The sequence below is a fragment of the Microtus pennsylvanicus genome, chromosome 13 (genome assembly GCF_037038515.1).
Source record: "Microtus pennsylvanicus isolate mMicPen1 chromosome 13, mMicPen1.hap1, whole genome shotgun sequence".
Classification (NCBI taxonomy): Eukaryota; Metazoa; Chordata; class Mammalia; order Rodentia; family Cricetidae; genus Microtus; species Microtus pennsylvanicus.
Window position 1 is genome coordinate 63,348,087 of NC_134591.1, and position 27,798 is coordinate 63,375,884.

Genomic DNA, 27,798 nt, shown 5'->3' on the forward strand with positions numbered 1-27,798 from the left:
CTCCACCCCACTCCCCCACGTCAAGCCCGGAGCCGTTTTTCCAACCAACGCAGATACTGGGCAAGAGAGTCGAGTGGCGCCTCTTTAAAGGGGAGGGGGCGTGGCCACGAGCGGAGCGGAGTGGGGCGGGGCTCAGGCTTGCAGTCGCGGGCGGATGACGTGACCCGGTGCGCCGGCTTCTGACAGCGCTGGTAGCGGCATGTTGGTTAGCGGGCGGCTGACAGGGGCGCGAGCCCGGGCGCCTCTGCATGCGGGTCTCCTCGAGACTTGGCTCCGCCGTGGGCGGACCGCGTCCTCCTACTCCGCTTCCTCTGAGCCGTCCAAGGTGCGGGCGCTGATCTATGGCAACCACGGGGATCCGGCCAAGGTCATCCAGTAAGAGTCGGCGCCGACGCCGGGCGGGGAGCTGGGGGTCCCTGGAGGGTTTTAAGGCGGGCGGCGGACCGCGAGGAGAGGACAGGGTCCAAGGAAGCGGACGCCGCCGTCCGACAGACGCCGAAGCCCAAGGCGCGCTCGCTAACTCGACTCCGGTGCTTCCTGGCGGCGGAAGACCCGCGAAGCACAGGTGCAAGATCGAAGGGCGACGCTCGTTGATCGATGTTGATCGAGGATTGTGGCAGGCACTCCTTTGTCTAGGGGGATGCTTTCGGTGGCTTGTCAAGGCAACGCTCGTCGGGGGGTGGTTATTGGATGCGTTCCTATTGTGCAGATGAGAAAATCGAGGCATACGAAAGTTAAAACCACTTGCCCAGAGTCACCCAGCCAGTGAGAATCGGAATTTGAACATATGGTCTCCTTAAGTTCTACTCCTTTGTTGATTTATATTTCAGAGGAAGAGATCAGAGTAATTTTACATCTATTTGGATCGTCAGTTTCGAGTTAAACAGGCAAAAGGTTATTGTTTCGGTTTCACAGAGCTCGCAGGACTTGTCAAAGTGATACAGTTACTTAGTGATTGGAATAGGGACTGGAATTCACCTCTGGCCCCTTATGTGGATTTCCTTCCACCACACCACTTATGTATCTTGTCGTAGTTACAAGTTGTTTAAACCCGGCTTGTTGGCGCACACCTTTAATCCCAGCATTCTGGAGGTAAAGGCAGGAGGCAGATCTCGGTGAGTTCAAGACCAGCTTCGTCCGTCTCTACAGTGAGTTCCAGGATAGCCAGGACTATAGAGACCCTGTCTCAAAACAAACAAACAAAAATGAGTTGTTTCATAATCCCAGCATGCTGAGGGGAAAGGGTTGTGAGTTTGAGGCCAGTATGGGCTCTTTAATGAGCTTTTGTCTCAAAACACACAGAGAGAGCAAAATACATAAAAAAAATTGAAAGACCCAAATACAATTTAGAGGCTGTATATGATGGTGCGTGCCTGTAGCCCCAGCACTGGCTGAGGCAGGAAGATGGTGAATTTGAGGCCAGTGTGGACTACATATTGCAACCCTGCCTCAAAAACAAAAGACAAAAATTTGGTGTTTGCCAACATGCATCTTCTTAATATTGTTTTCTCTCTCCTTCTTTAGGTCTCCCTGTCTAGTCCTGGCTAGCCTGGAACTGGCCAAGTAGACTTGGCTGACCTGGAATTTATAGTGATTCTCTTAACTCTGCCCACTGCCACCCAAATGCTGGAGTTAAAAGTGTGCAACGCCAAGTCCCATTAAAAAAAAAAAAGTCTGGCCTCTAACTGCCAGTGCCAGGATTACAGATGCGTTTGTTCTCCACTGCTCCTGCTCCTTTTCCTTTCTCTCCCAGCTCAGACAAGGTGTCCTTGTGTTTCCTGGAACTTGTTCTCTTGCCTCAGCTCCTCAAGGAGTTGAAATTACTGATTGCTCGTTCTTTGAAATTGCTCTAAAGGTGGGTATGGCCAGTACACGACCTTGAGTTTCTCTACAGCTCCTCTCTGCCGGTCAAAGCACCTAGACTGTACTTACACCATCACAGCTGTATGTTTGCTGTGAACCAAGGAGTTACGAAGGCACCGCAGGGGAGTCTCATTCTTAGCTGATTAGTGCTGTGTTTGTGAAGGGGCCCAGAGAACTTGCTAAACACACAACTAAGCCAAGTGAGGGCAAAGAGCTGCCTCCAAGAACCCTAATTTCCACATTGGGGCTTTCACTTTTGCCCTGCTCCAAGCAGCCTTCACAGCTCTTTAGACTGACAAGTTACATGTAGATTTATTTGTTGGTAATCGTATGTAAAAATTATGAATTACGATCCAACAGAATTCTCAGAGAGGGTATTATAGACATAGAAGCTGAGAGGTGGATTGACTAGTCTAAGATCAAACATTTTATATCTGAGTTGAGCAGCACACGTGCACGCACGCATGTGCGTAGATCAGAGGACAGCTCTCAGGAGTCAGTTCTCTTCCATCTTTTGGGATCTGGTATGAACTCCGGTCCTCATCGTATTTGCAGCTTGCTCCTCTGCCAGATGAACCATCACACCAGCCCCCTGGTTGTATTTTGCTGAGAAGCAATGAATCATGTCAGGGAAGACATTTCCCTGAAGACTTTGCTGCGGTGAGCTGATAAGCCTTTGTGAGCAGGCCTTCATTTCAGAAATGGCCTCAAAAGGAGAGAGGTGTGCTGCTGCTCCCAAAGGCTTGTCATTTGTGTCTCTCTCATAGGCCTGCGTGAAACAGCTGCTCCTGTCGCGTTAGCTGAACCTGAAGCTCATTTCATTAAGAGGCACACCTTTTATTGAGTTCTCCCAACGCGATGAGGAAGGCTCGAGTGGCTGACCAGCTGTGTGCCGTGGCCTCCTGATTGGTTTCCTGTTAGAGAATCAGAGAAGCTGGAACAGCCCTGTCTGTCGGCAGATAGAAATAAAGACAGCTGCTTCTGTCTTCTGTGTAGACCCCTAGTCGTGTCCCCAAGCTCAGAACATGACACTTGTACCAGGCATTCCCTTCAACCTGGGCATCACAGCTCAGTCACCTGTGCTACACTTGGAAACGATTTCCAGGCTCCACCTCTGAAGCACATAGTGGATCTGGGGTGTCTGTTGTTTAAGCTCGCAGGCCTCCAGGTGACTGATGTCCAGCCAGTGTTGGAAAGCAATGCCTGTGGATAGACGGCCAGGCAGTAGGCATTGTCCCCTGTCTGGAATGGCCTTCCCTTCTGACCCAGATTCGGGCAACTTTGTGTGTGTGTGGGCTGAGGTCCGTGACCAAAATTTCCTTTGTAGTTCTGTGTGCAGTTTACAGTAATCACAACCTCAGAAGAATCAAGTGTTCTCACATCCCAGTGACAGGGCGTCTCTGGATCTTGTGACGAGTAGGGTCATGAGACTACCCAAAATCCAAACAACAGTTCCCAGACAGGTGTGTTTTGTACTGTGGGCCAGTCTAGGAGCTGGGGAGACACTAGGGAAAGGTATGAAGTCGGAATGCAGGATTTTACAGTAGTCTGCAAATTTCAGAGGTGGTCAGAGCCTGTTCTCTGTGCAGAGTTCTAGAAGGTTCTGGAAGCCATGATGTCCTTTACCCCTCCTCCATCCTTCTCCCCTCCTACTCTAGGGAGTATCCCCTCAGATCTTCGCTTTTCTCCTAAGTGCTGGTGTGGAAGTAACTCATTTCTTGTATACCCACGAAGTAGCAAGTGTCGAGCTAAGTTCTCTGTGAAGACTGTGGTATTCAAATGGGACCGAGGTGACTGTAGCTCAGTGTAGTGTCCTTGCCTAGCATGCACAAGGCCCTGAGTTCAGTCCTAGGCATCACAAATCAGCATCATCCAGTTTTGTTCGGTCTTCCCTGTTTAACAGAGAAGGAAATTGAATCTCAAGATTGAAAGGCTCTTGCCCAAAGGACAACTAGAGTGTTACTGCTTAAAAGTTCTTCATGGGGATGGAAGCCCCCACAGTGGAGACAAAGACTGAAAGAAGCAGTTACAGTCATCTGAAAGGGTTTTCCAGGATGGAATGGAGTGTAAAATTAGGATCATGATTGTTTAGAAGAGAAAGTGAAATTATAGGTCATTCAGTGGCCCTGAATTTTCTGTTCTGCCCTGGGATGAGGGAGGTACCAGTTTCTGCCCTCTTCTTTCCTGTGCCTGCACCCAGCTTGTGTGGTCACCCACAACTGTAATCTCAGCACTCAAATCTGGTAGCAGAAACATCAGGAATTTGAAGCCGGTCTTGGCTACAGAGTGAGTTTGAAACTAGGCTGGGCAACATGAGATGGAGTCTCAGAACACCAAAAGAAACACCTAGCACCCAAAGTGGTTTCTCACCTGCCGACTGCAAGATAAACCCACGCGGGGAAACCTTTGCTTTCTATACCCCTTCTGATTTAAATCAGATGGAATTTAGGGGGCCCGGGTTAGGTTGGTAAGGCATTCTCATTATAGGGTGCTCTTTATTCTGAGTCTTTGTACACTTGAGGTCGGTGTTTAAACTAAAACTCTGTGAGTAACTTGGTTTTTAAACTGGAATTTAGTATTTTCTAAATTGATGTTTGGTGCTCTGTTGAGAACTTTTTCATGTCAAATATGAAGGAAATTGACATAGTGTTCATTGAAACAGGAAACTAGCCAGCATTGGTTCTTTGAGGGGCAGGTAGATGCTGGGCCCTGAAGATTCAGAGACAAGTGATTTATACATTTGTCCCCAGAAAACCCCAGTCTAGTCCAGCAGTTGGGCCACCATACCCCAGTGGGGTAAATGCTATGATATGTTCAGAATGTAATACGTACCCAGAAGAGGGATGCCTAGTTCCTTCTCTTGCCCTTGGGCAGTCAGACTAGCAAGAAGTCAAAGCCATATGAAAGAGAGGACTGTCTTGAGCAAAAGAGGCTTCAGGTGCAGAAGCCCTGAATGCCTCAGTACCTACTGATGCCTGGGAGGGATCCATATGTAACTGACCCCGGGGGGATTACGCTGAGGTCATGGGATTCACACTATACTATGGAGTTCATGCCATGTCCCACGGTCCCGGTTTCCTCCTGTTGCCTCAGAGGTGAAATGTGGCAGACAAACGAATCCCACAGTAGGTTAGATGTTATCCCTCCATCCTGAGCCTCTGAGAGATGCTGTCACTCAGTGCAGCTCCAGGTCACATTCCTATCTGTCCTATTAAATGCTTCCTGGCCTTTTCCACTCGGGGTGAGTTCAGATGGGCTCTTGTTTTAGAAGCAGATGAACAGATGACAGAATCATACTAGTTTGAGATGTTTTGTTGGGACCACAGGCAACAGCAATACAAGAGCAGTGGTCCACATTCCAGTCCTTTGAAGAAATCACTCGGCCAAGACCAGCAGTGGTGATATGCTTACTCTCCCTGCAGCTTCTATGCCAATAACAGACGTCCACGGCTCTCCCTTCTGTGTACCTACATCTACCGGCCTTTATAGCCCATCTCCCCAAGAGCACTCTTTCCTACCAAGGCAGGATGGGGCCTTGTGTTGAGTAGCCTTCTGTCACAACGCATGTGCAAGACTGCTTAGAAAACTACATTTTGGAGGTTATGGTCAACGAGTAGTGCCATTGCTTCTGAATAGGGACATGCACCAAAACCATGCTCCTTAGCATGAGCCAGAGAGGAAAGGACTAGGTACCTGAAGACCGACCCCGGGGTTCCACCTCTTACCCACAGTGCCCTGGCCACCAAACCTCTAACACAGGGACATTTCTGGTCTGAACTATAGCAGATCCCTCTCAGCACAGCCCTGCAGCCATAGAAACAGAGGAATAACTCTTCATTGTCCCAGTCATCCTCTGCTCCGGAAAGTCAAGCAGCCACTGGACTACCTGCTCCAGCTGCTTGGGATGCTGAGGCCAGGAATTAAAGGTTAGGCTGGGCAACACAGTGAGACCTACACACACAAAAAGTCAGGGCAGTGGAAACTGTGCTTGACAAACCTGAGTCCCAAGTGGAAGGTGGGCAGGATTACCTTGAGTCAGAAAAGCCAAAAGAGGCCCAACAAGGCTGATGAGTGACAGCTTTGGTCCCTAAGAGTCCAGCACTCCTTTAGATCTCCACCAGCTAAGGCCACTCATATTCCCTGCTAGGGGTCACAAACCAGAAGCGGAGGCACCATCTCCCTCCCACTTGTGACATGTGTCCAAGCACCCCAGGCACTTCTCTAAGGCACAGAAGGTGGCTTGTTGATCATGAGACCACATGCAGACTTGAGGAAGGCCACACGGGGTGTCAGTTACCTTTCCCAGTGCTGTGTGAAGACACACATTCCTAGCTCATGTGCTGAGCAGATGGGGAAGTTTCTAGTCGGTGACACGCTCTCTCAGCTGGGTCTGTCTGAAATTATTTGCTGTGATGGAGTGAAAGATGAAAGATAAGAACAAATGGTGGCTAATTAAACATGGAAGGCAGGGAGGTGTGCTCAGCATTGCTGGCTGGTGTCTACCTTACCCAGCAGATAGAACTGAGCCAGTCCCAGGGGACTGGGCTCTTTTTTCCTGTCTCAAAAGGCTCTTTCTTCTGCCTGCTTTTGTTTCCCTTGTACTTCATATGGTATCACAGGTGTACAGCCTCAGCCTCAAAGGAGCCATTGTGACCTTATCCAGCCTGGGATCTGTCAGTTGAGACAGTGGCAGCCCTCGGAGTTGCCTGGCGCCGTTGTCAGACTCACAAGGGAAAGATATGAACAGTAATGGGGCAGTGACTTGCAATCTAGCCAGGTTATATTTGGGTGCCTCACTTGAGCTCAGCCACACAGCCGTCGTTTCCTTTGGTGAACTTAAAAAGCCGGAATCAGGACAAGAATTGCTATCATTGCACTGGAGGGCCAGCTCCTGGAATTCAGGCCCAGCCCTGTATTCCTTCTTGTCTCAGCAACTGTATCCTTGACGACGCCATTAGAGCCGACTGCAGGAACAGCCATGTCTGTGGTATTGATGGCATTCCGTGGGGGCAGGCTGGGGCTGGTCTCCCTGATGAGATGCAGCTGGACCAACAAAGCTTACCCCAGGCGGGTAGCATCCACCACCACCACTGGTGTGTGCAGTTTCTACTTCCTAGACTCAATTTCTGCTCTGCCTGTCCCTACCCACCTTTCTGCCCTCCTCTGTGGATCTCAGCTGGACTTCCCAGGAGCCAAAGGGAACCAGGAACAGTTTGTAGTCCAATGTCCTGCCTGCTATCTGAAGTAGGCTGGTCTGTGAAAGTCGTGTTTCAGTCAGGATATCTGGACCAAGCCACCTGGGTTCCTCTACTGCAGGACTTCTTGGAGCCTGGCTCTTAGAGGATTAGCAGGCAGTGTTTCCCAGATGTATGATGTCCTGAATCCCAGGGAAAGCTAATGTCTCCTAGGAGAACCCTCCAACATGAGTGCTCAGCCTGGGCTTGGAGTCTGGCTTAAGAACAGGCTTGCTCTTCTTCTTCTTCTTCTTCTTCTTCTTCTTCTTCTTCTTCTTCTTCTTCTTCTTCTTCTTCTTCTTCTTCTTCTTCCTCTCCTCCTCCTCCTCTCCCTCCTCCTCCTCCTTCTCCTTCTCTGTCTTCTTCTTCTTTGCCAGTTAGTTTCTCAGCTTCTCTTTTTAAACATCAGCATGATGATGCCTGAAGCATAAGCACTGGAAAGACTAAGCAGCCTGTAGATGCAAACTGACAGGCTTGGGGAGACTCAGCTGTCCTTTGTTGTCTGACCTAGTGGCCAGAGTTGAGTTATAATCTCTAGATTCCTCCCACACAGTGGGCTGGCAGCTCTTTATGCTGGATGCCCGTTACGTCTAGCCAGAGCATCATCTATTGTCCATCCTGCAGGTTACCTGCATCAGACTTCAAAGACAACGCCTCTGTGTCCACTGTGAGCTCCCTCATCCTTCACCATTTGCTCAGCCAGGAATCCAGACTAAGTCTGGGAACCATCACAGACTTTTCTCTCCCTTGACTTCCTAGGTGACTGGCGCGCGCGCGCGCACACACACACACACACACACACACATATTGTGTGTATTGAAGTGTGGGTGTCAGATCCCTGAAACTGGAGTTACAGACAGCTGTCAACTGCCATGTGGGTGCTGGGAATTGAGCCGGGTCCTCTGGAAGAAAATCCAGTATTCTTAACTGCTGAGCCATCTCTCCAGCTTGGGTGACTGGCACTTTTATGCCACATTCTCTCACTAGAGATGACAGTTTGGTCCTAGATACTTGTTAATCACTAAGGAGAAATTTAAGCCCCCCCCCCTCCCATCTCTCCCTCCCTCCATCCATGTGATAAGTCCTGGTCTTTAGGTCTGAAGGAGCACAACCCAAACTCCTTTCCACAATTGCAGGAAGCTCTGCAATCTGACTCTGTGACACTTGTCTATTCCCCTGCTGTGAATATTCATGCCACTTGCTGCGGGAGCACCTGACCACAGGGGATACTCAAGCTCTGAGGGTGTAGATAACTCAGGATTCTGAACTCTGGAGGACATCAGACCCCAAGAACTCCAGCAAAGGGATTTTGAACCTATGTCTTCATCAATTAAAAACTCTGATGGAAAAACTTCATAAACTCAAACACATTAACCTCCCATGAGATGATCTTAAGGTGCATAGTCACCCTGCTGTGGGACAGAAGGGCTAAGAAAGTGACCGTTGCCAGCACCAGGAAGAGGTTCAGAAGAAATCTTAGGAGGGATATAGTTTGAGCTGGGTCTTGAAGGCTGAGTTGAATTTTTATTTAACGGTGAAGCTGTGGAAATGAAATTCTTGGCTGAGGGAAGAGCATGTAGAAAAAATGTGCAGAGAAAAGAAAAGCTGTGCCTAAGCAGCTTGAGCTCCCAAGCTTTGTCATCCTGCAGGAAAGGTCTGATTATCTGTCAGAGTGTGGGAGAAGCAATAGGATAACACAAAGAGGCAGCTAGTCCAAAAACCGATTTGCTCAGGGCTGGAATTTTCTTTGGGCTGTAGACCTAATGTATAGTCCCAGAGAAATATCTCTGATGGCCTCCCTGTGAGGTCTACTGGGGAGGCTGTGCCAATGCCAACCTCCTGTGCCAGTGCTAACGTCCCTTCCTCCCCCTCAGGCTGCTGCAGCAAGAGTCAACCTCCGGGCCAGGTCAGGCTAGAGCTCATTTCACTGCCTGCTGCTTGGTTTGGAGTCCAGTGCTCACCAGGTGGCCTCTGTTAACATCTGAGTGCCAGGTTCAGATCAGATCAACCACCTCCCACTGTCAGCAGCCCTGAGCAAGTTATTTACCTCTTCTGTGCCTTTGTTCCTCAGCTATAAAAGCAGAACAATAGTCTGCAGCTATTGAAATGGGCTGGAAGCTGGCCTATAAAGCACTTGGCAGGGAGCCTGGCTGGTGAACACTCAGTAAGTAGCGGTTATTATTGTAGGGAGGACCTCTCCCTCCTCCAGCTATGTACACACACATGAAATCCTCGGTACTACCTTCCTTTTGCAAAGCCTTTTCTTCTGGCCCTGGCCTCCCACTCTTCCTAGTGAACCATTTTCTGTGAGAATTTATTAGTTTATTTTCTTAGCTCATTCTTTTTTGTTTTTTTTGTTTGTTTGTTTTGTTTTTTTGAGACAAGGTTTCTCTGTGTAGCCCTGACTATCTTGGAACTCTCTCTGTAGACCAGGCTGGCCTCAAACTCACAGAGATCCACCTTCCTCTGCCTCTGGAGTGCTGGGATTAAAGGCATGTGCCACCACCGACAGATAGTTCTTAATCATGGTGAAACCTCATTTTTCTTTATGGGATCATGACAGTCTAGAGGTTCCTAGCTTGTGTTCCCTAGATTCTGAGAGATTCTTGTAGGCTGTCAGGATCCCCAAACTCAGTTCTGGCTGTTGGGGTACAGACATGTAAATCAGTGTCAGCTTGAAGTCACCAGTTTACACTTCATCATCTCAAGGACCTGTGCTCCCCTAGACATGGGCTGTTAACCGCCCCCCAGAAGCCTTCCATCTTAAAGCTCTCCACACAGAGCCCAGTGGAGAGAAGAGTTCAAGAGAACCTGCCTGTGGTCACTCTTAGTATAAACATCACGTGGAAAGACACACTTTTAGCCCAAGATCATGCCTAAGGTCTAATTAAGAAGGTGAGAATTCTATAGGAGGGGTGGATTACCTCGGCTTAGTGTGGGGATACTGTGGCACCATGCTGGGAGCCTCTGACTGGGAGTTCTCTATGGTTCTGCTAAGGGAAAATGAGGAAAACGATTCCTTTGTAGATACATTTGGGCAGAGAAGCATCACAGGCCTGAAACATTAAGTTTCAGGAAAGAAAAGGAGTTGGCAGTCACCGAAATGTCATGGAGATTCACGGTGTAGTGCAGTGATCAGCACTGTCTCGTCAGCAGCTATACTGGCTAGTTATGTGTCAAGTTGGCTCGAGCTGTAGCTGTCTGAGAGGTGATAACCTCAATTGAGAGACTGCATCAATAAACTCAGGCTATCGACAGGCAGGCCTATAGAGCATTTTCTTAATTAGTGACCAGTGTGGGAGGGCCCAGCACATTATGGGTGGTTCTGGGTGCTATAAGAAAGCAAGCCGAGGACTGGAGAGATGGCTCAGTGGTTAAGACTACTTACTCTTTCAGAGGATTCCCAGCGCCCACATGGCAGCTCACAACCATCTGTAATTCCAGTTCCAGGGGATCCGATACCCTCTCAAAGACACACAGGCAGGAGAGACACCAATGCACATTAAAAATAAAAAATAAATAAACTGTAAATACATAAGATTTAAAAAGGAAAAAAAGGAAGAAAGGAAGAAAGCTGAGCAAGCCAGTAAGCACCCCTCCATGGGTCTGCAGAGATGATGGCTCTGCAGCTGAGAGTGCAGACTTCACTCTCAAAGGACCCAGCTTTGCTTCCGGCCACCACAGTAAGCAGCACACATACATGCGCATTAAACATTTTAGAATAAGGCCAGATGGTAGTGGCATATACGTTTAATCCCAGCACATGGGAGACAGGGAGGGGCGGTCTGTGTGAGTTTGAGGCCAGCCTGGTCTGTAGAGCAAGTTCCAGGACAGCTGGGGCTACACCGAGAAACTGCATCTTGAAAAAAGCAAAACAAAATTTTGGAATAAAAACCACTTCTGTGTTTTGACACAAGGTCTCACTATGTAGCCCAGACTGGCCTTGAACTCACCATTCTGTTGCCTCAGCCTCCCAAGTGCTGGAATAGGGGTATACCATCATACCCATCCAAAACACTTATAACAAAAGTTCCCTCAAAGGCCCCTGGCAGGTCTTTTTTACATATGTGGGGTCCCCACATGTGTGTTTGTATATGTGTGTGGGTGAGCTAACCCATGCAGGCATGTATAGAAGCCAGTGGTTTGTACATGTGTGTGGGTGAGCTAACCCATGCAGGCATGTGTAGAAGCCAGTGGCTGACATTGGGGTATCTTCCTCAGTTGTTTCTTCCTCTTTGAGACAAGGCCTCCCACTGAACTTGGCGCTCACATTTTCCCTAGACTGACTGACGGTGAGCCCCGGGACCTGCCTTTCTCTGCTTTGCCTCCAGGGCTGCACACCTACCTTTCCTGTGAGAGCTGAAGTCGGGCCCTCTTGGGAGCTGTGGGAGGGGTGTAGCTCAAACCTTCATCACAAAGCCCAGCACAGAGAAGAAATTTTCTTGTGGTGCCCAGCCACCCTGTGGCAGAGCTTGGCACCGTGGTCTCCACCCCAGCATCATTTCCAGGACCCCAGCCCAGAAGGGCCATCTCCCTGGGGTGCGAGTGCAGCAGCAGAGACACTTCACAAATATAGAGGCGCTCTCTCCATTGCCTCACTTTCTGCACTAAGGGAAATGTCCTCTCTGCCACCAACACATGGGCAGAGGCCAGGTCAGACCTGGAGTGCCCTCACCAGGTGATGCTGGTTCACACATCAGCAGTGGCTGTATTAAAGTGAGTGCAGGGCATTCTCAGAACCAAGCAGCTTCAGGGGACCCGAAGGCCCCGCCAGCAACAGCTCACTAACATTTCTGTCTCTAACTGAGCCATGGTGCTAAAAGGCCAGCAAGAATTAGCCATTGCAGTCATGTGAGCCCACACTCTGTGCTGGTCCTCGAAGCATCTCTTCTCCATCAGAACCAGGTTCCTGGGCACACATGGCAACTGAGATGTGTTGCTGACCTACTTTGGGGAGACAGTTTGAACTGAAGACACTTAGCCTTGGCTGGTAACAATATCTTTCTGTGGCTTTGTGCTTAGACTGAAAAACCTGGAGCTTACTGCTGTGGAAGGATCTGACGTCCACGTGAGGATGCTGGCAGCCCCTGTCAATCCATCTGACATAAATATGATCCAAGGTAACCTTGGTCTCTGGAGCTTATGTTAATTGGCTCTGCTGCCTCCTTTCCACTCCTCCTCAGGTAGGGTATGAAATTCTCAGGATTAGCAGTGGCTGTCCATTAGAGGGGTCGTCTGCATACAGTATCGGCCCTCTAGCCAACCTCCAAATATGAGGCTCTGTGAGTTGGGAGGATTGCAGTTGTGGTAAACCTACCTCTCTGAAGAGCCTGTGACAGTCTGGATTCCTTTCTTTCTTGTGCTTACCCTGGTGATAACTGTACTACAGAGTATTAGCTCCCCACAAAGACAGGAAAGTAGAAGGCCAGAGCTTAGTTAGGTGGACAGGTGGTGAGTGCAGGGCCCAGGTGGACTCAGATGTGAATAACCCCAAAGTCTAGGCCCTCACACCATAAACACTTCTAGAAGGAAGTTTGTTTGGGCATACAGTTCCAGAGGGTTAGCATCTGTGACAGCAAGACACAGGAGCAGGCATGAACAGGAAGCAGCTGAGGGCTCACATCCTGAACCCAGAACATAAAGCAAGCACTAAGTATGGCACATGGCTTTGAAGACTGAATCCCACCCTCAGTGACACTTCAACAAATCCAGACCTCCCCAAAAGGGTGCCACCAGCTCAGGACCAAGTGTTCAAATATGCAAGTCAATGGGTAACACTTTTAGTCAGATCACATGTACCCTCTGGCTTCTTCTCTCCCAGGGAACTATGGACTCCTTCCCAAGCTGCCTGCTGTTGGAGGGAATGAAGGCGTCGGACAGGTGGTAGCAGTGGGCAGCAGTGTGTCCCGACTGAAGCCGGGAGATTGGGTGATCCCAGCAAGTGCTGGTTTAGGTGAGTGTCCCCTGGCATGAGCCGCCATTTCATTCTTCCAGATCCTAGCTCATCTACTCTGGAGACGTACACCCACTGGCTTGGTGTAACTAGGCAGTGAAGGATTCATTATTAAGTTCATAGGCCTGCCTCCAATAGCATGGAGTTGAGCCAAGAGAGCAGAATCCTGTTTGCTGTGCCCTGGCGGGACATACCCGCATGTCCATCTCCTTGGCTCCATGTTGATTGGAGCTATGAGGATCTGATTCCTGAGTCTGGGCTGTAAGGTGTGATGGTGCAGATTACAAATATGGCTGCCCCTGCCTTCAGGAGCACCAACAGAGGGAGTACCCCAAGGGCTGCTCTGCATGCATGTGTGTGAGACAGACATGCTCCTGAGGAAGATTCGAGCAAGGCTGTGTAAGAAAGTCTGTAAGAACAGGTTGCTGGTGGAGAAGTTGTGCAGAGATGGGCCAAAAGGCCCTTCCTATGGAAAAAGCAAGCTGAGCAGACATCAGGGTGAGTTTGGGAAATGGAAATTCCAGTGTAGCCCCGGCTGAGGATTTGCCTGGGGGAGAGGTTACATAATGAGAAGGTTCCAGAGGTGGAGTGGGGCCCTGAAGAGCCAAGCTGAGGACAGCGTCTCATTTATGTATGGAAAAGTGTTGTTTTCAAGGCACGTCCATTATCCAAATGGATCTTCATGGGAGCCACAAAAGGCAGTGTTCCCCAAGGTGGGCGAGGTGGCCTAAGGTTAGGAATGAAATAGAGACTAGAGGAGAGGGTAAGAGAGCTTTAGTAAAGTGGAGGTGGGAAGAGAGGGACAACACACCAGAGGAAACTAAGAATTGGCACCTCTCGGCTTTGTCTCTTGAGCCCTTTATTAAGGTCCATGTGAGAACTGTTTTCTGCCCAGGATGAAACGAGCTTGGGACATGAAAATAGCTTCATTTCCTTAGGCAAGCTGAAGAAATAATTAACCCACATTTTGTTTCTGTAGACTTTCTTTTTCTTTTTCTTTTTTTCCTGAGACAGGGTAGACCAAGCTGGCCTCAGATTGAATCCCCCTGCCTCTAGCTCCCAAGTACTGAGATTAAAGGTGTATGCCACCACATCCTGCCTTTTAAAAGATTTTTAAAGTTTTATTTAGTATGCGTGGGTATTTCACCAGCATATATTTGTATGCCAAAAGCATGCAATGTCCTTGGAGGCCAGAAGAGGGCATCTGATTCCCTGGAACTGGAGTTAAAAAGGGTTGTGAGCCATCATGTGTGTGTTGGGAATTGAACCTAGGTCATCTTGAAGACTTTCAACCACGAAGCTGTCTTTCCAGCCCTTGTTTCTGTTGGCTTTTAACTTTAGGGTGGTGAAAGGCTGTTCTGTGTGGTCCCCAAGAGTACATGTTTGAGATAGCAGCTAGCTAACTGAACTGACTATCTCAGGTTTACCATTTATCTTTTTTTTCTCTCTCTAGTTTTTGGCCAGGAAGGGACACCTAACTCTACACACTGTCATTAATTTACCCTTTAGCTTTGGGGCCAGTTTGAGGCCCCGGTCTTCTTTGTTCATTCATTTTTACAAAATAATGACAAGCTGTTAAGGATTACATATAGAAATGTTAGTGTTTGAATCTTGGGTTGACCTATTTTAGTTTACTCCCCTGATTCCCTAACACCTTGCCCAGTAGAATAGCAGACAATATCTACCCAGACAAGCGTACAAGGAGCTAAAGCTTGGGAAGCAAAATTTGTGCAGACTCAAACACAGAGAGAGTGCCCAGTGGAGTCTTGTCTTGCGTGTTTCCCACTATGCTCTATCAGGACTCTTTGGGCTATGACTTACTAAGCCTAACTTAAACTTGCTTTATTATTTTACATTGCTGTGCATGTAACTTTCACGAGCACTCAGACATTGCTAGCTTTTCTCTTTCCTCCAAGTGTTGCTCAAAATCTTCTACCCTCGATGCCCTTGTTCCATAGAGGGTAGCCTGGGGTTGTGTGTGCAGGGGTTCCTTCCTTACTACCTTGCCTCATCCTGACTCAGGAACCTGGCGGACTGAGGCCGTGTTCAGTGAGGAAGCGCTGATCGGAATCCCTAAGGATATCCCTCTCCAGAGCGCTGCTACCCTAGGTGTCAACCCTTGCACAGCCTACAGGATGTTGGTGGACTTTGAACAGCTGCAGCCAGGTAGGCACCTACAAGTTGAAGAAACAAGCACCCGGGTTTTCCCACTGGAGTGCAACACAAATCCTGGCCCAAAAGACTTGGGAACTCGCTGGCACATATGGAGGGGGGTTTCCTAGGGGCAGTGACAAGTTCTAACCTGAGTAAATCTTATGCTTTAAGTTTAACGTGTTCAATGGGTTCCTAGAAAACACTCGAGGACACACTGAGAAGTGCTGGTCACATTCCCCAGAGCTGGGGCTGGAATGCTGTCACCCAGCAAAAATGTGTTGAGCTGTGCTAAGCTTTGGGGACACAAAGCCAGGGGAGACAGACAGTGTCACTGTTTTCAATAAAATGCTGAACTTGGTGTTAATAATTCTGCTCAGCACTTCACAGCCCGGCCCTCGCATGAGCGCCTCATCTTCAGAACAATGTAGAAGGTCCGGTTGGGCATTAAGAACTCAAGCCCCAGGCAAACAAGCAGGGTCTGGACCCAGGCATCACCTCCATCACATCACTGCTTACCCGTAAGATGGAGAGTGAAGGGGTGCCAGAGACTCGCGGGTCACCACAGTGTGATGTTTAGGCTTCCTTTCACCAGTGAGGGAACAAGTAAGCAGCCAGAAGTGTCACTCAAGTTCCTCTGAAAGCAAAAACCAAGCAGACCTTGGGGCAAACTGTTTGGGAAGTCGTCTCTAGAAGCAGGAGTGGGGGAAGTGGGACAGCAAGACAGGACAGAGGCAGAGCCCATTAAGACCACTTACTGCTGTCATCCCCATAATCCCCTAAGGGTCCTCATAAGATACACCGCAGAATTAACCCCCAAAAGACAGAAGACGGGCCAGTTTGGTTTTGTTGCTTTGAGGGGTTTTGTTGCTTTGAGGGGTTTTGTTTCCAGTTCTAGAATAGAATCTGGGGCCTGGAACATGCCAAGCAGACCTTCTGCCACTCCTCTATGCCCCCAGCCAGCCCTACCTTCCCCATGTGTGAAGGCCCTCTCTGTATACTGCATATCTGTGAGCCAAGCAGGGCTGTAGAAATCACCTACCATTCTTCTCTCATGCCAGTAAGGAACCGAGGCCAAGAGCTATTGGACTATGAAAAAACTAGATAGCCACCAACCAAGGCCCTCGCCATGACAAGGGGAGTCTTAGGTGTCTGTGGTGGAGAGAGCCAGGTGCGGTGAGAGACTTGAGCATCCTAATAAAGCAGACACTGGGTGCCTCATCTCATGTTCTAGTCTGAGGTCACTCCTGATTAGAACAGCCCTGTGCTCGGCAGAGCCAAGCATTCTAACGCTACCCACTTTAAGTGCCTGCAGGCCACATTTCCACCCTGCTGCCTCAGGGCTGATGAAGCCAAACAAATTCATGACCTGACCAAAGTAAGCACAAATGTCACACTGCTCACTAGAACATTTGCATAAATGAACACAGATAGTGGAAAGCAGCGTTTGGCAGGCCGGCGCTTGCTCCAGTGTCTCTGTTGTTCTGCACTTCTGTCCTCTGATGAAACAGACCAGTGCTGCTGGCAGCCCACACGGTTGAGAACGCACTAGCAAGAGACAGGCTGAAGCCTTGGCCAAGGCAAATGGGCATGCTTGACCCAGGAGTCTGCCACCAGCTTTAGCCCATTCTACACTGACTCTTGCTGACTTTCTTTTTTTTTTTCTAATGTGTAGCCCAGGCTGGCCTCGAACTCGTGATCCTCCTGCCTCAGCAAATCCTACCGGCGTGCGCCACCACAACCGGCTTTTGTTGACTTTCAAAACCAGATAGCAGATAGTGTTTCCCAGTCAGCAGAGCATCTTCCTGCTCACTTGGCTTCAGTCATAGACGCTCTGATAGGCACTCTCAGGCCTCCTGTTGTCTAAGGAAGACAAACTGAAGTTTGAAGGGGACGAAATGTGGCCTGTCTCATTTTGTTACAGTGAGTAGTGAAGGAGCTTCCTTGTGTTCCAGAGCCCATGCTGCCTAGTGCAGCACACTGCCTCTTGAAGCACAATTTAAAAAAACTCAAGAGAAATTGGGGTTCAACCTGGAGGTCAGAAAAGCAAAGCAGCCAGCCACTGGCTCTTACCTCTACCTCAGTCTGAAATGGCGATCCTGCCTCCAGGAATCTCAGAATGAGACTGTGTGTGAGAGCTGTCTCCTCCCATTTTATAATCCTCTCTAGTTAAAGACATGCACCACTACTGCCTGGTTTCTATGGCAAGCTAGTGTGGCTACTGGGATTGAAGGTGTGTGTCATTGCTGCCTGGTCTTAAAGGCAGCGTAGCTGTTTTACTTTCCTGATCCCCAGGCAAGCTTTATTTATTAAAATACAAATGAAATGCCATGCCACCACAGCCTCTCACGCTGGTGAAATGCAAAGCTAAGCCTGGGCTTTGAGCACAGTCATTCTGTAGGGGTGAGGGTAGCTCAGTGGTAAAGTGCTTGCCTGGCATGCTCAGGGCCATAGGTTCCACCCCTAGCACCACAAAGCAGAAGCAAATATTCTGTAGGGCCCTGGAGCTTCCCGTTTCTCCAGTATGGCTCTCATCCATTTCAAGTGTACCTTTACAGAGGGGAATAAGGTATAGCCCTCCTCTAGGACTGCGAGTGACTGATAGATGTGGACCTAGGTACAGCTGCGTACAGGACACAGTTACAGCCTGAGCATTGGTGAGATCTCAGAGTCCTCATGAAGGAAACCACAGTTGAGCTGAACTAAAAAAAAAAAAATTGCAAATCAGAGACATCACCTGCACATGGGCCAGGGAGATGATTTAGCAAGCAAAAGTGCTTGCCACTGAGACTGACAACGTGAGTTTGACCCCTGAACCTGCATGGTAGAAAACCTATGCACCTGCAAGCTGTCCTCTGACCTACACATGCACATGTGTGCACACATATATACACACAAAGAAATGCAACTTAAAAAAAATGGTCCAAGCAGAGAACAGAAGACATAAAAATTAGAAAGAGGTGGTGGTGGCACATGCCTTTAATCCCAGCATTTGAGAGGCAGAGGCAGGTGGATCTCTGAGGTCAAGGCCAGCCTGGTCTACAGGACAAGATCCAGAAAAGCCAGAGGTGCACAGATAGAGAAATCCTGTCTGGAAAAACCAAACAACAATAACCAAAAGAATTTTTTAAAAAAATGGGAAGATGATCAAGGTCAGGCACGTGGCCCCGTGAAGCATTCGGGGTGTGGTAGAGTGTGGGAAGTAAGGAGTAACAGAGAGTAACAGTTCAAGGTCTGAGAAGGCTGTGCTGCTGGGTCCTAGATCTGCCCCAGGATCCCAGGCTGGGAGTCCCCAACCTGCCAAGGTTTGCAGGACTTGACTTGGATCTCTTCCACAGGGGACTCTGTCATCCAGAATGCATCAAACAGTGGAGTGGGGCAAGCAGTCATCCAGATCGCCTCAGCCCTCCGCCTAAAGACCATCAATGTGGTCCGAGACAGGTATGGGGGGAGGTCTAATCCCATATTGGAAATTGGTACCCACAGGGTACCCACATCTCCACCAGATGGCGCGCTTGTGTAAGCATGCGTGATTGAGCGCTGAAGCTCATGCATTCACCAGAGCAGAGAAGTCTGTGTCAAAGTCTGAAACAGAGATGTCAGAAGGATGTAGAGGTGGTCCTTACTGAACAGTTGAGCTTGGCTTAATGTAACCCAGACCTTCAAAACCACAGCTCCCATTTGGGAGGGTCTTGAGGCATATCATTGTGTGACCTCCCTAGCCCATGGTCCCCATCCACTTGGCATTTGTGCACTAAACACAGCTGGGAAGGAGGTGGGGCAGGCTTGTGATCTCTTTTACAGATGAGGAAACTGAAGTTTCCAAGAGAGGAAGCAGCTTGCTCAGGAGGACACAGCAAGTCAGTAACAGACCTTCCTTCTTTCCGTTGTCCCCTCTAGTCCCTTTAAGCTTCATTGTGCTCCAGTGTGGCCTAGTCGCTCATGGAGTCCGTTCTTACTATTAGTGCTTACTTCAGCCCTGACTCTGCAGTGATGATAAAATGATTCTGTGTGCCCTGGCCAGAGTCCAAGGCTGCTGCACGAGAGTGTTTGCATGATGCCCTGAGTGCCTTGGAGAACAAGAGGAAAGAAGGTAGTGTCTGGACAGAACTAGGAAGGAGAGTGGCTCTTGCCTGGGGCCAGTAGTTCCAGCCTGTACACTGACAGGGTTTTCCAATTGTCTCCTGGCCTGGTACTGCAGGAAGGAACGGCAATGGGGAAATGAGGCAAGAGCTGGTGGGGCATGACTAAGTTATGTGACCGGCCCCTACTTGAGGTCTGGCTTAACCTCAATCCCAGGTCTCAAAACAGAAACAAATGTTCTCGAAGCTGTGGCAGAGGGGTCCTGGGAGCTTGAGAGAGGGAAGTTGGCCAGTGTGACCAAGGCCCTTATTGTGTTTGGTTTCCAGACCTGACATCCAGAAGCTAACTGACAGACTAAAGAATCTGGGAGCTGACTATGTCCTCACAGAGGAGGAGCTAAGGATCCCCGAGACAAAAACCATCTTCAAGGTACCCAGCCAGGGGCCAGGGCCATGCTTAAGCAGTTAAGAACACTGTTGCTCTTGCAGGTGATCTGGGTTTGAGTCCCAGCACCCACATGGTGGCTCACAACCATCCATAACTCCAGTTCCAAGGGATCAGATGCCCTTGCCCTCTTCTGATCTCCATTGGCACCAGGCACACACATGGTACACAGACAGACCTGCAGACAAAACACTCACATCCACACACATAAAAGAAAACAAATCTTTAAAAATAGGCCAGGTGGTAGTAGTGCACACCTTTAATCCCAGCACTCGGGGGACAGAGGCAGGAGGATCTCTATGATTTCGAGGCTAATCTGGTCTGCAGAGCAAGTTTCAGTACAGCCAGGGCTACACAAAGAAACCCTGTCTCAAAATAAAATAAAATAATTAAAAACAAGGCCATCAGCTAGCGAACAATGCCCTCTGTCCTGTGCCATCCCCTGTAATTGGGAAGTCTGGGGTTGGCTCCTTGTTCTACCCTGACAACCACCTTCTCTTCTGGAAAGAGCAAAGCCCGTCCCAACCTCAGTATGGGACAGCATGCTGTAAGTGCCCAGACACTGTGAAGGAGTCAGAAGCAGACAGACTGTAGGAAAGCTGAGGTTTTTAACATCTGTGGGATGCTCTATCAACCCACATGGCAGGTGGGACAGCAGACCCAGTAAGTGTGCGGCCCGGTTGGAGTGTTTCTGCAACTAAACCATATGTAAGAACCAAATACGTGCTGTTGAATGCTTGCCCTGGAGAACATTGTTGAAGTGGAGGTCAACACATCACAGACAGACGTCTCTGTTCCTTGACACTAACCAGAGACACTCTTTATCTGTGCTTCCCAGAGTCCCAGGGTGGGCAACAGGATGAAGCTGCTAAAGCCCTTCCTGGGCAGAAACACGTCCAAAAGTCACCCACGCCCCATTTTCTTCACTCTTTCTCTCTGGTACAGCACATGCTGCTTGTAGCAGCTTCGAACCCCACTGCAGCAGCTTGCACCCTCACAGTAGGCTCCTTACTTTCTAGGACGTGCCCCTGCCCCGACTGGCTCTCAATTGTGTTGGTGGGAAGAGTTCCACAGAGCTGCTACGGCACCTCGCGTAAGTTCCTCAACCGCGAATAGGTTTCTATTGGGAGGGCTGCTGGTGACAGGTGTAACTCAGGAAGTTGAGTAGCAGCACACCAGGACATTTTCCTGGCCTGCACTCCCCAGCCTCATCCTCTGTGCACTAGAAGCCTGGTCAGCTTCTTTTCCCTCAAGGACCCAGGAGTCATAACCTAGGAGCCTCTTAAAAAGTCACTCCGTAGCCTGCGGTGGTGATGCACACCTTTAATCCCAGCACTCTGGAGGCAGAGGCAGATGGATCTCTGGAGTTTGAGGCCAGTCTGGTGTACAGAGGGAGTTCTAGGACAGCCAGGACTGTTGGAAACCCTGTCTCAAAAAAAAAAAGCAGTCACTCAGTCTGAACTAAGTGCTTTGGTATTGTCCTAATGTCTGTTAAAGCTAGGATTAATGTGAAGGAAACATTACAGCTCTTACAAACATTTGAAAGCAGATAAAGTACTGAGGGGAAGAGGTGGGACTCTACCAGCTCCCACCACTGGGAGGAAGGAGCTCCATTCACTGCTAACTGGAGTGACCTACCAGCTGTGGACGGGTGAGCTGCGCGGCTGTGTTGAAAGTCAGCCTCGGCAGTGACCTTCGCGCCGTCCTGCAGCCCTAGGCAGCTGCTGCTACTCCAAATCTCTGTTTTGCTTTTCCTTTGGGTGCTGGGGTTGAACCAGGGCCTTGGGCACGCTAAGCACGTGTTCCATCGCTGAGCTGTGTCCCCCACCCCATCTCCGTTCTAGACTTTAAAAAATGAAGCCCAGAGAGAACAATCACCTCATTCAAGGTATAGTTGGCAAGACAGCAAAAGTTGAGCCCGAGTTTCTCATAACTACGGACACTCCTGTTCAGCCCATGAATAGTCTGTGAGGCTGACCGCATCCTCCGTACGGCTGTCAAAGGAAGCGGGGGTCACAAGTGTGGATACTCACATAGTTGTGAACCCGTGAAAAGTGAGGGCAAATATGAAAAAGACCAAGCCTCAGTCTCCTCATCTCTGAAATGGGAGCAGGAGTAGCGGCTGGTGTGAGACACTGAGGTGATGCAACAGTGGCGGGCTTCAGCACTCCCCTACAGAAGACACTAGTCTCTCCTGATGTGACTGTGCTAATTCATGGAAACAGTACAGATAACATGCTGAGAGCTGTGGTTGGCACAGGGGAGGGCTTCCCCAAGAACAATGCTTCTCAACCCTCCTAATGCTGGGACCTACCTTTTAATACATACAGTTCCTCATGTTGTGGTGACTCCCAACCATAAAATTATCTCATTGCTACTTCATAACTAATTTTGCTAATTTTGAATCGTAATGTAAATAGCTGTGTTTCCCAATGGTCTTAGATGACCCCTGTGAAAGAGTTATTCAACCCCAAAGGAATCATGACCCACAGTTGAGAACCGCTGCCCTAGAAGCTTCTTTCCTGAGTGAGAGCCATTTGAGGGGAACTTTAAATCGAAGCTAAGCCAGGCTTGTGGGGCACCCCTTAGCACTTGGAAAACTAAGGAACAGAATTGCTGTGAGTTCCAGGCCAGACTGAGCTATGTGCCAAGTTTGAGGCAACCATAGGATACAGACATAGTCACACACGGGCACACACACAGAGACACGGCAGTACAGAGAGAAAACAAATAAGGAGCCCAAGGATACGGCTTAGAGCATGTGCTTAAACTGTGAAGAGGTTAAGTACCGCCCCAGCACTATGATTGACAGGTAGGAAGGGCCATACAGCAGTTACTTCCATTAGGTCCTTTGCAGTTTTCCTCAGTTGCTCTAAAATGTGCCTCAGGTCATTTTTTATCAACTGCTAAAAGACTCAAGGAGCAGGGAAGGCAGCAAAGGTTAAGTCTAGCATATGATAGCCTCACCTATTCATCGTAAGAAATTACATTAGAACTGGGCATATTGGCACTTGCCTGGAATCTCAGCTGAGGCAGAAGGATTACAAATCAGATACCAGCCTGGGCTGCATGACCAGACCCTGCCTCAAAAACAAAACACTGCATTTGTGTCGTGCCTGTTTAACTGTTGAGATGGCTGTCAGACTACAGGGTCCAACAAAGCCCCTTCCGGAGAGGACACTCAGTATTGTCACCTTCCCTGTCCACGTCACTCCTTCCTTAGCTGGCTCTCCATGCCATGGCAGAAATCTTTAGAGTGAGCACCTACAGATGAAGAGACAAGGCCTGGTCTGACTTCATTACAACACTCAGATCGCACTTTTGTAGCTGCAGGTGGAGCCCAGACTAAGCCTGGCCGTGAGCTCTGCTGTCCAGGAGATTCAGGACAGCACGCAGCCTCAGCTCAGCCTCCGTGGGTGGACCAACCCTGGATCATCGTCTTGATTATCTGGAGCATGAGAGTGTGTGTCCCTGTATTTGGTTTTGAGACAGGGTATCTCTCTGTAGCTGAAACTAGCCTTGAACTTAATTCTGCTGCCTCTGCCTCCCAACTGCTGAGACTATTGGCTTGTACCCCTGTGCCTCATTATGTCTGCTTGCTTGCTTTGTTTAAAACAGTCTCACTGGAACCTTGGCATGCCTGGAACTTTGTGGACCAGGTTTGCCTCAAATTCACAGGTCAGTCTGCCTCTGCCTCTCAAGGGCTGGGATTAAAGGCATGTGCTGCCATACCCAGCATGTGTATTATTTTTAATAAAAGTCCCTGCCTCGGGCTGGAGAGATGGCTCGGTGGTTAAGAGCATCGCCTGCTCTTCCAAAGGTCCTGAGTTCAATTCCTGGCAACCACATGGTGGCTCACAACCATCTGTAATGAGGTTTGGTGCCCTCTTCTGGCTTGCAGACATATACACACAGAATATTGTATACATAATAAATAATTTTTTTTTTGAAAAAAAAAGTCCCTGCCTCCTAATTCCTTAAATCAGAGGCCTAAACTGGGAAGCTGTATTTTTTTTTTAACCTCCCCAGAGATTTCAAGAGCCAGAGTTGTTTCCTGTAAATGTCTTAGCAGGTTCCTCTTGGACGACCTTAGGCCATGGTAGGTTCTGTCTCTGTCTGTACACATTCTTCTCTCTGAACTCTGCAGGCCTGGAGGAACCATGGTGACCTATGGGGGAATGGCCAAGCAACCTGTAACAGCCTCTGTGGTAAGCTGGGGACCTGCAGCCCAGGGCTGGGATGTCTCTTTCCTTGCCCTGTAGCCATCTAAACTCAGGGATCCATACCTGAAGCAATGCTTTAAGCCCTAGTACTCGGAGCCCCAGCAAATCCTCCTGTGTCCACAGAGCCTGCTCATTTTTAAGGACCTCAGACTTCGGGGCTTCTGGTTGTCCCAGTGGAAGAAGAACCACAGTTCAGGTGAGTGGCTGATTGTCTGATACCAAGGGTCACCGGAGGGTAGAGCCTAGTATAAAGTGACCAGCTATTCTAAGACCTGCAGAGTGACAGAGTCCACAGCCTCACAACAGGATTAAAGCATAGAGTTGACCACAGTCACAGTCAGCGCATCACTTCTAGACTGGCCAGAGTCCAGAGAGATGGACCAGCCCTTGTTCCCAGGAGCTGACTGGGGGTGGTGGGAAAGCCTGCCAAGTAAAGAGAGCAGACTGGGTGCAATGGAATATGCATGTAATCCCAGCCCTAGGGGCTTAGGTAGAAGGATTGTGAGGCCAGAGCCATCCTTAGCTATAAAGCTAGATACTGCTTCAAAAAGGGAAAAAAACAAAAACAAACAAAAAACCATTTACGTGGGGCTTCCAGCATCACCAGATCCAGGTCGCCCTTGGCCTAGCTACAGAACTGCCTTAGCTTAAGCATTGTGGGTCTAAACTCTTTTGAGCCACTTGACAGAGGAGAAAACTGAGGTTCATAGCCACCAAGTCAATTACCCTTAGGAATGGGGCTGCCAGAGTGAGATGAGCCCTCGTACTGCTAGGGCCCAGCTGCCCAGATTGAGGAGTCACAGCTGAGAACGAGAATGCCATGGAGTTGGCCCAAGGGAAGGGAGGGACGCGGTGGGCGCACGGGTGTTCCGAGTAGAGTGGCACGTGCAAAAGCTCATCGGAGTGAACGGAGGCTGGGGCTGACTGGGTCGGTTGAAGTGCTTGCCAAGCAGGCTTAGGACTGAGCTCAGATTCCCAGCACCCATGTATAAAGCCTGTACCCCAGGTCTACGGGGAGAGGCTAAGGGGGAGGGAGACAGGGGATCCCTGGAGCTCATTGGCCAGCCAACCTAGCCAAATAAAGAGCTTCAGGTTCAGAGACTCAAAAACTGAAGGTGTTCTGAGAATGGTGCACAGCGTTAATCCCAGCATTTGAGAGGCAGAGGTGGGCAGGTCTCCATAGACAGTCCCAGGTCAGTCAGGACAGCACAGTGAGACCTTGTCTGTAAATAAGGAACACGATTCAGGGAGACACCTCAATGTGTGTAGATCTTACCTACACACATACACTTAGAAGTACACCCCACCCAATGGAAGCTTCTTTTGTTTTGTTTTTGAAGACAAGGGTTTCTCTGTGTAACCTTGGCTGTCCTGAAACTCGCTCTATAGACCAGGCTGTCCTCGAACCAGAAATCCACCTGCCTCTGCCTCCTGAGTGCTGGGATTAAAAGTGAGCACCACCACCACCTAGCTCCCAGTGTAAACATTTAAGAAGAGAGCATGGAACCCAGCACCCAAAGCACGTTCTGACACCTGGAGCATTAGCCTGGTACTGGACTGAGAAGTTGAAGAACAGGTTCTGACCAGATTAGGAAAGGTTTAAAAGCTCTTCTTTTTTTTTTTAAGTTCATACTCCTACCTAGAAGATGATTAGGAAGCCAACATAGTGGTTTTGTGTTTTTTCAAGACAGGGTCAGACTATGTAGCTCTAGCTATCCTGGAATTCACTATGTAGACCAGGCTAGCCTGAAACTCAATAGATCACCTGCCTCTGACTCCCAAGAGCTGGGATTAAAGGTGTGAGACATTACACCCGCCAGAGTAGTGTTCTAATCAGGAACTGGATTAGACTTCAAGAGTGAATTTATTTCTATGAAAAGCACTTCTCAGCCAAAGCTTTCACTTGGCCTCCTGCATGGATTTGGCCCTCAGTAGGAGGCAGGCCCAGGAAAGGATAGTGGTTGCCTTAGTTGAAGAGTCCCGTGAAAGCCCGGGGCTGTCAAGTAGAGCTTTTCCTTATCTGACCTGCTGACGTCAAGCAGTGTGCCTGGGACACTGCCTTTCTGGCCTTCTCTGACTTCCCTAGTTCTCTACTGCTGCCCCACCCACCAGTCAGGGCCAGTTTCACCAGTCCTGTTCTGTGGATCTGAGTCCCTTAGAGAGGTAGGCAGTGCCCACCCTTCAGTTCCTAGAGTCTCTCTTCATGTTTCCCTGTCTCACGTTGGCCCTCACAACGTCAGACCCTCGCTTCTTGTCTGACTTTCCTCCCACCTCCTGCAGATGAGTTCAAGGAGCTGATTCTCACCCTCTGTGACCTCATTCGCCAAGGCCAGCTCACAGCCCCCTCCTGTTCTGAGGTTCCACTGCAGGACTACCAGCAGGCCTTGGAAGCCTCTATGAAGCCATTTGTGTCTTCAAAGCAGATTCTCACCATGTGATTGTCTCAGAGGACCAGGGGAAAAGCAAGAGTGGAGACCAGTAAGTCTGGCAGGCTGCCAGCCCTTCTGTGAGGACCCCAGTCTTCCCCAGGCTGCCTTCTGCTCACTGCCTCTTCCCTCTAGGAGGATGAGAAGCCGGCCTTCCTGAGGACAGGATGAAGACTAGAGGTCATCCCTGTGGAGGACTGTGCACCTGCTGCCTCACAGCACCAGGAAGCCCCTGCCCTGCCTGACCACTCTGAACACAGAGAGGCTGGGGGATTGCTGCCAAGTCAGAAATCACACCCTCAGCAGTGTGAGCCCTAGGGTCTGGCAGAGGGGGAAAGGTGGTTAACTTCTCCCAGGGTGTGTGTCTGTCCAGGGCAAGGGGATCTGCTGCCAAGGTGAGTGCCAGGCTGAGATCATTAAAGCTTAAGAGACCAGAACACAGGATCTCAGGTGTCTGGGCCACCTTGAGGGGACTTCCTTTGTAACTGAGGGAATAAACATTATACCTGTGGCTCTCAGCCAGGGGCCATTTTTAACCCCAGAGGAACACTTAGCTATTGCAGCTTGGGGAGGGAGTTGTTATTGCCGCAACTGTGCAGAGATCAGTACTGCTAAATATTTTACAGCAGGGCAAGGTAATACACACCTAGAATCCCAGGAATCAGCAGGCTTAAGTCAGCTGGACTGCCACATGTTGGAAGCCAACTTGGGCTATACACCAAGACTGTCTCAAACTTTTTTTCTTACAAAGGGGACCAGGAGTATAGCTCAGTGACAGAGTGCTTATCTAGCGTGCAGCAGGCCTTGGGTTCCATTCCAGTAACTGTCAAAAGAACAGATACAGCGCCCAGGACCACCTCCCACAGAGAATGATCCTGCCCCAAAGGTCCCTAGTGGTGCTATTGAGAACGCCAGCATTAAACCCCCAGGTGGAGCCACTATGACTGGTGCTATGCAGAAGGCATGCAGGGCTGCAGACACCTGGGCTTTGGGCAAGGCTTGCTCGAGGTGCAAGGTGACAAGCTGACTATGAAAAACAAGTTGTTTTATACAAGCTAAAGGAGTCTGGCTTTCTCGTTTTTGCTTCATGATCATTTTGCCCAAAGCAAAGCACAACAACTTGGGGTTGTCCCCTTTGTCAGCTGATCCATTCATTGTACCTTCATCTCAGAGTCTCATTCGGGGAACATTTATTGAATGTTTAGTGTGGCCTAGTGTGAGGCCATTACAGTAAAAAGGGCAAAGCTGTGAGAGGACAGAGGTTCAGCTCAGTCAAGGGAGGGAGGCTTCATGAAGGCAGTGTTGTCTGCAGAATTCTGAAGACCAAGTAGGCAATGTGGACCAAGCAAAGCCAGCAGCTAGTTTTCTGAATGTGAGAGAGGTCCTGGGCCTTGGGAAATCACAACCAGAAGCGTGAAGCT

At 49.4% G+C, this 27,798-nt stretch overlaps 1 protein-coding gene across 2 annotated transcripts; it reads left to right on the forward strand.

The window, feature by feature from the left end:
* The first annotated feature begins 164 nt into the window (after positions 1–164).
* Mecr (mitochondrial trans-2-enoyl-CoA reductase) lies at positions 165–27,437 on the forward strand. 2 transcript variants are annotated; one of them, XM_075945641.1, is made up of 11 exons: positions 165–375; positions 12,120–12,217; positions 12,919–13,050; positions 15,073–15,216; positions 18,540–18,642; positions 19,611–19,713; positions 20,748–20,821; positions 23,876–23,936; positions 24,075–24,147; positions 26,232–26,429; positions 26,513–27,437. In XM_075945641.1, the coding sequence occupies exons 1-10, from the start codon at positions 200–202 to the stop codon at positions 26,387–26,389; spliced, it is 1,122 nt and encodes a 373-aa protein (XP_075801756.1). In that variant the 5' UTR covers positions 165–199; the 3' UTR covers positions 26,390–26,429; positions 26,513–27,437. The 2 variants fall into 2 exon arrangements, with proteins under 2 accessions (XP_075801756.1, XP_075801758.1); XM_075945643.1 differs by having other exon boundaries at positions 165–325.
* The last annotated feature ends 361 nt before the right edge of the window (positions 27,438–27,798 follow it).

What these genes read in the sequence shown, in the direction of transcription:
- Mecr (XM_075945641.1), top strand. Translation starts at nt 200, where the DNA reads ATGTTGGTTAGCGGGCGGCTGACAGGGGCGCGAGCCCGGGCGCCTCTG. An exon ending in CTTTGAACAGCTGCAGCCAG is followed by an intron (nt 15,217 to 18,539) that starts GTAGGCACCTAC and finishes TCTCTTCCACAG; the next exon opens with GGGACTCTGTCATCCAGAAT. An exon ending in ATCAATGTGGTCCGAGACAG is followed by an intron (nt 18,643 to 19,610) that starts GTATGGGGGGAG and finishes TTTGGTTTCCAG; the next exon opens with ACCTGACATCCAGAAGCTAA.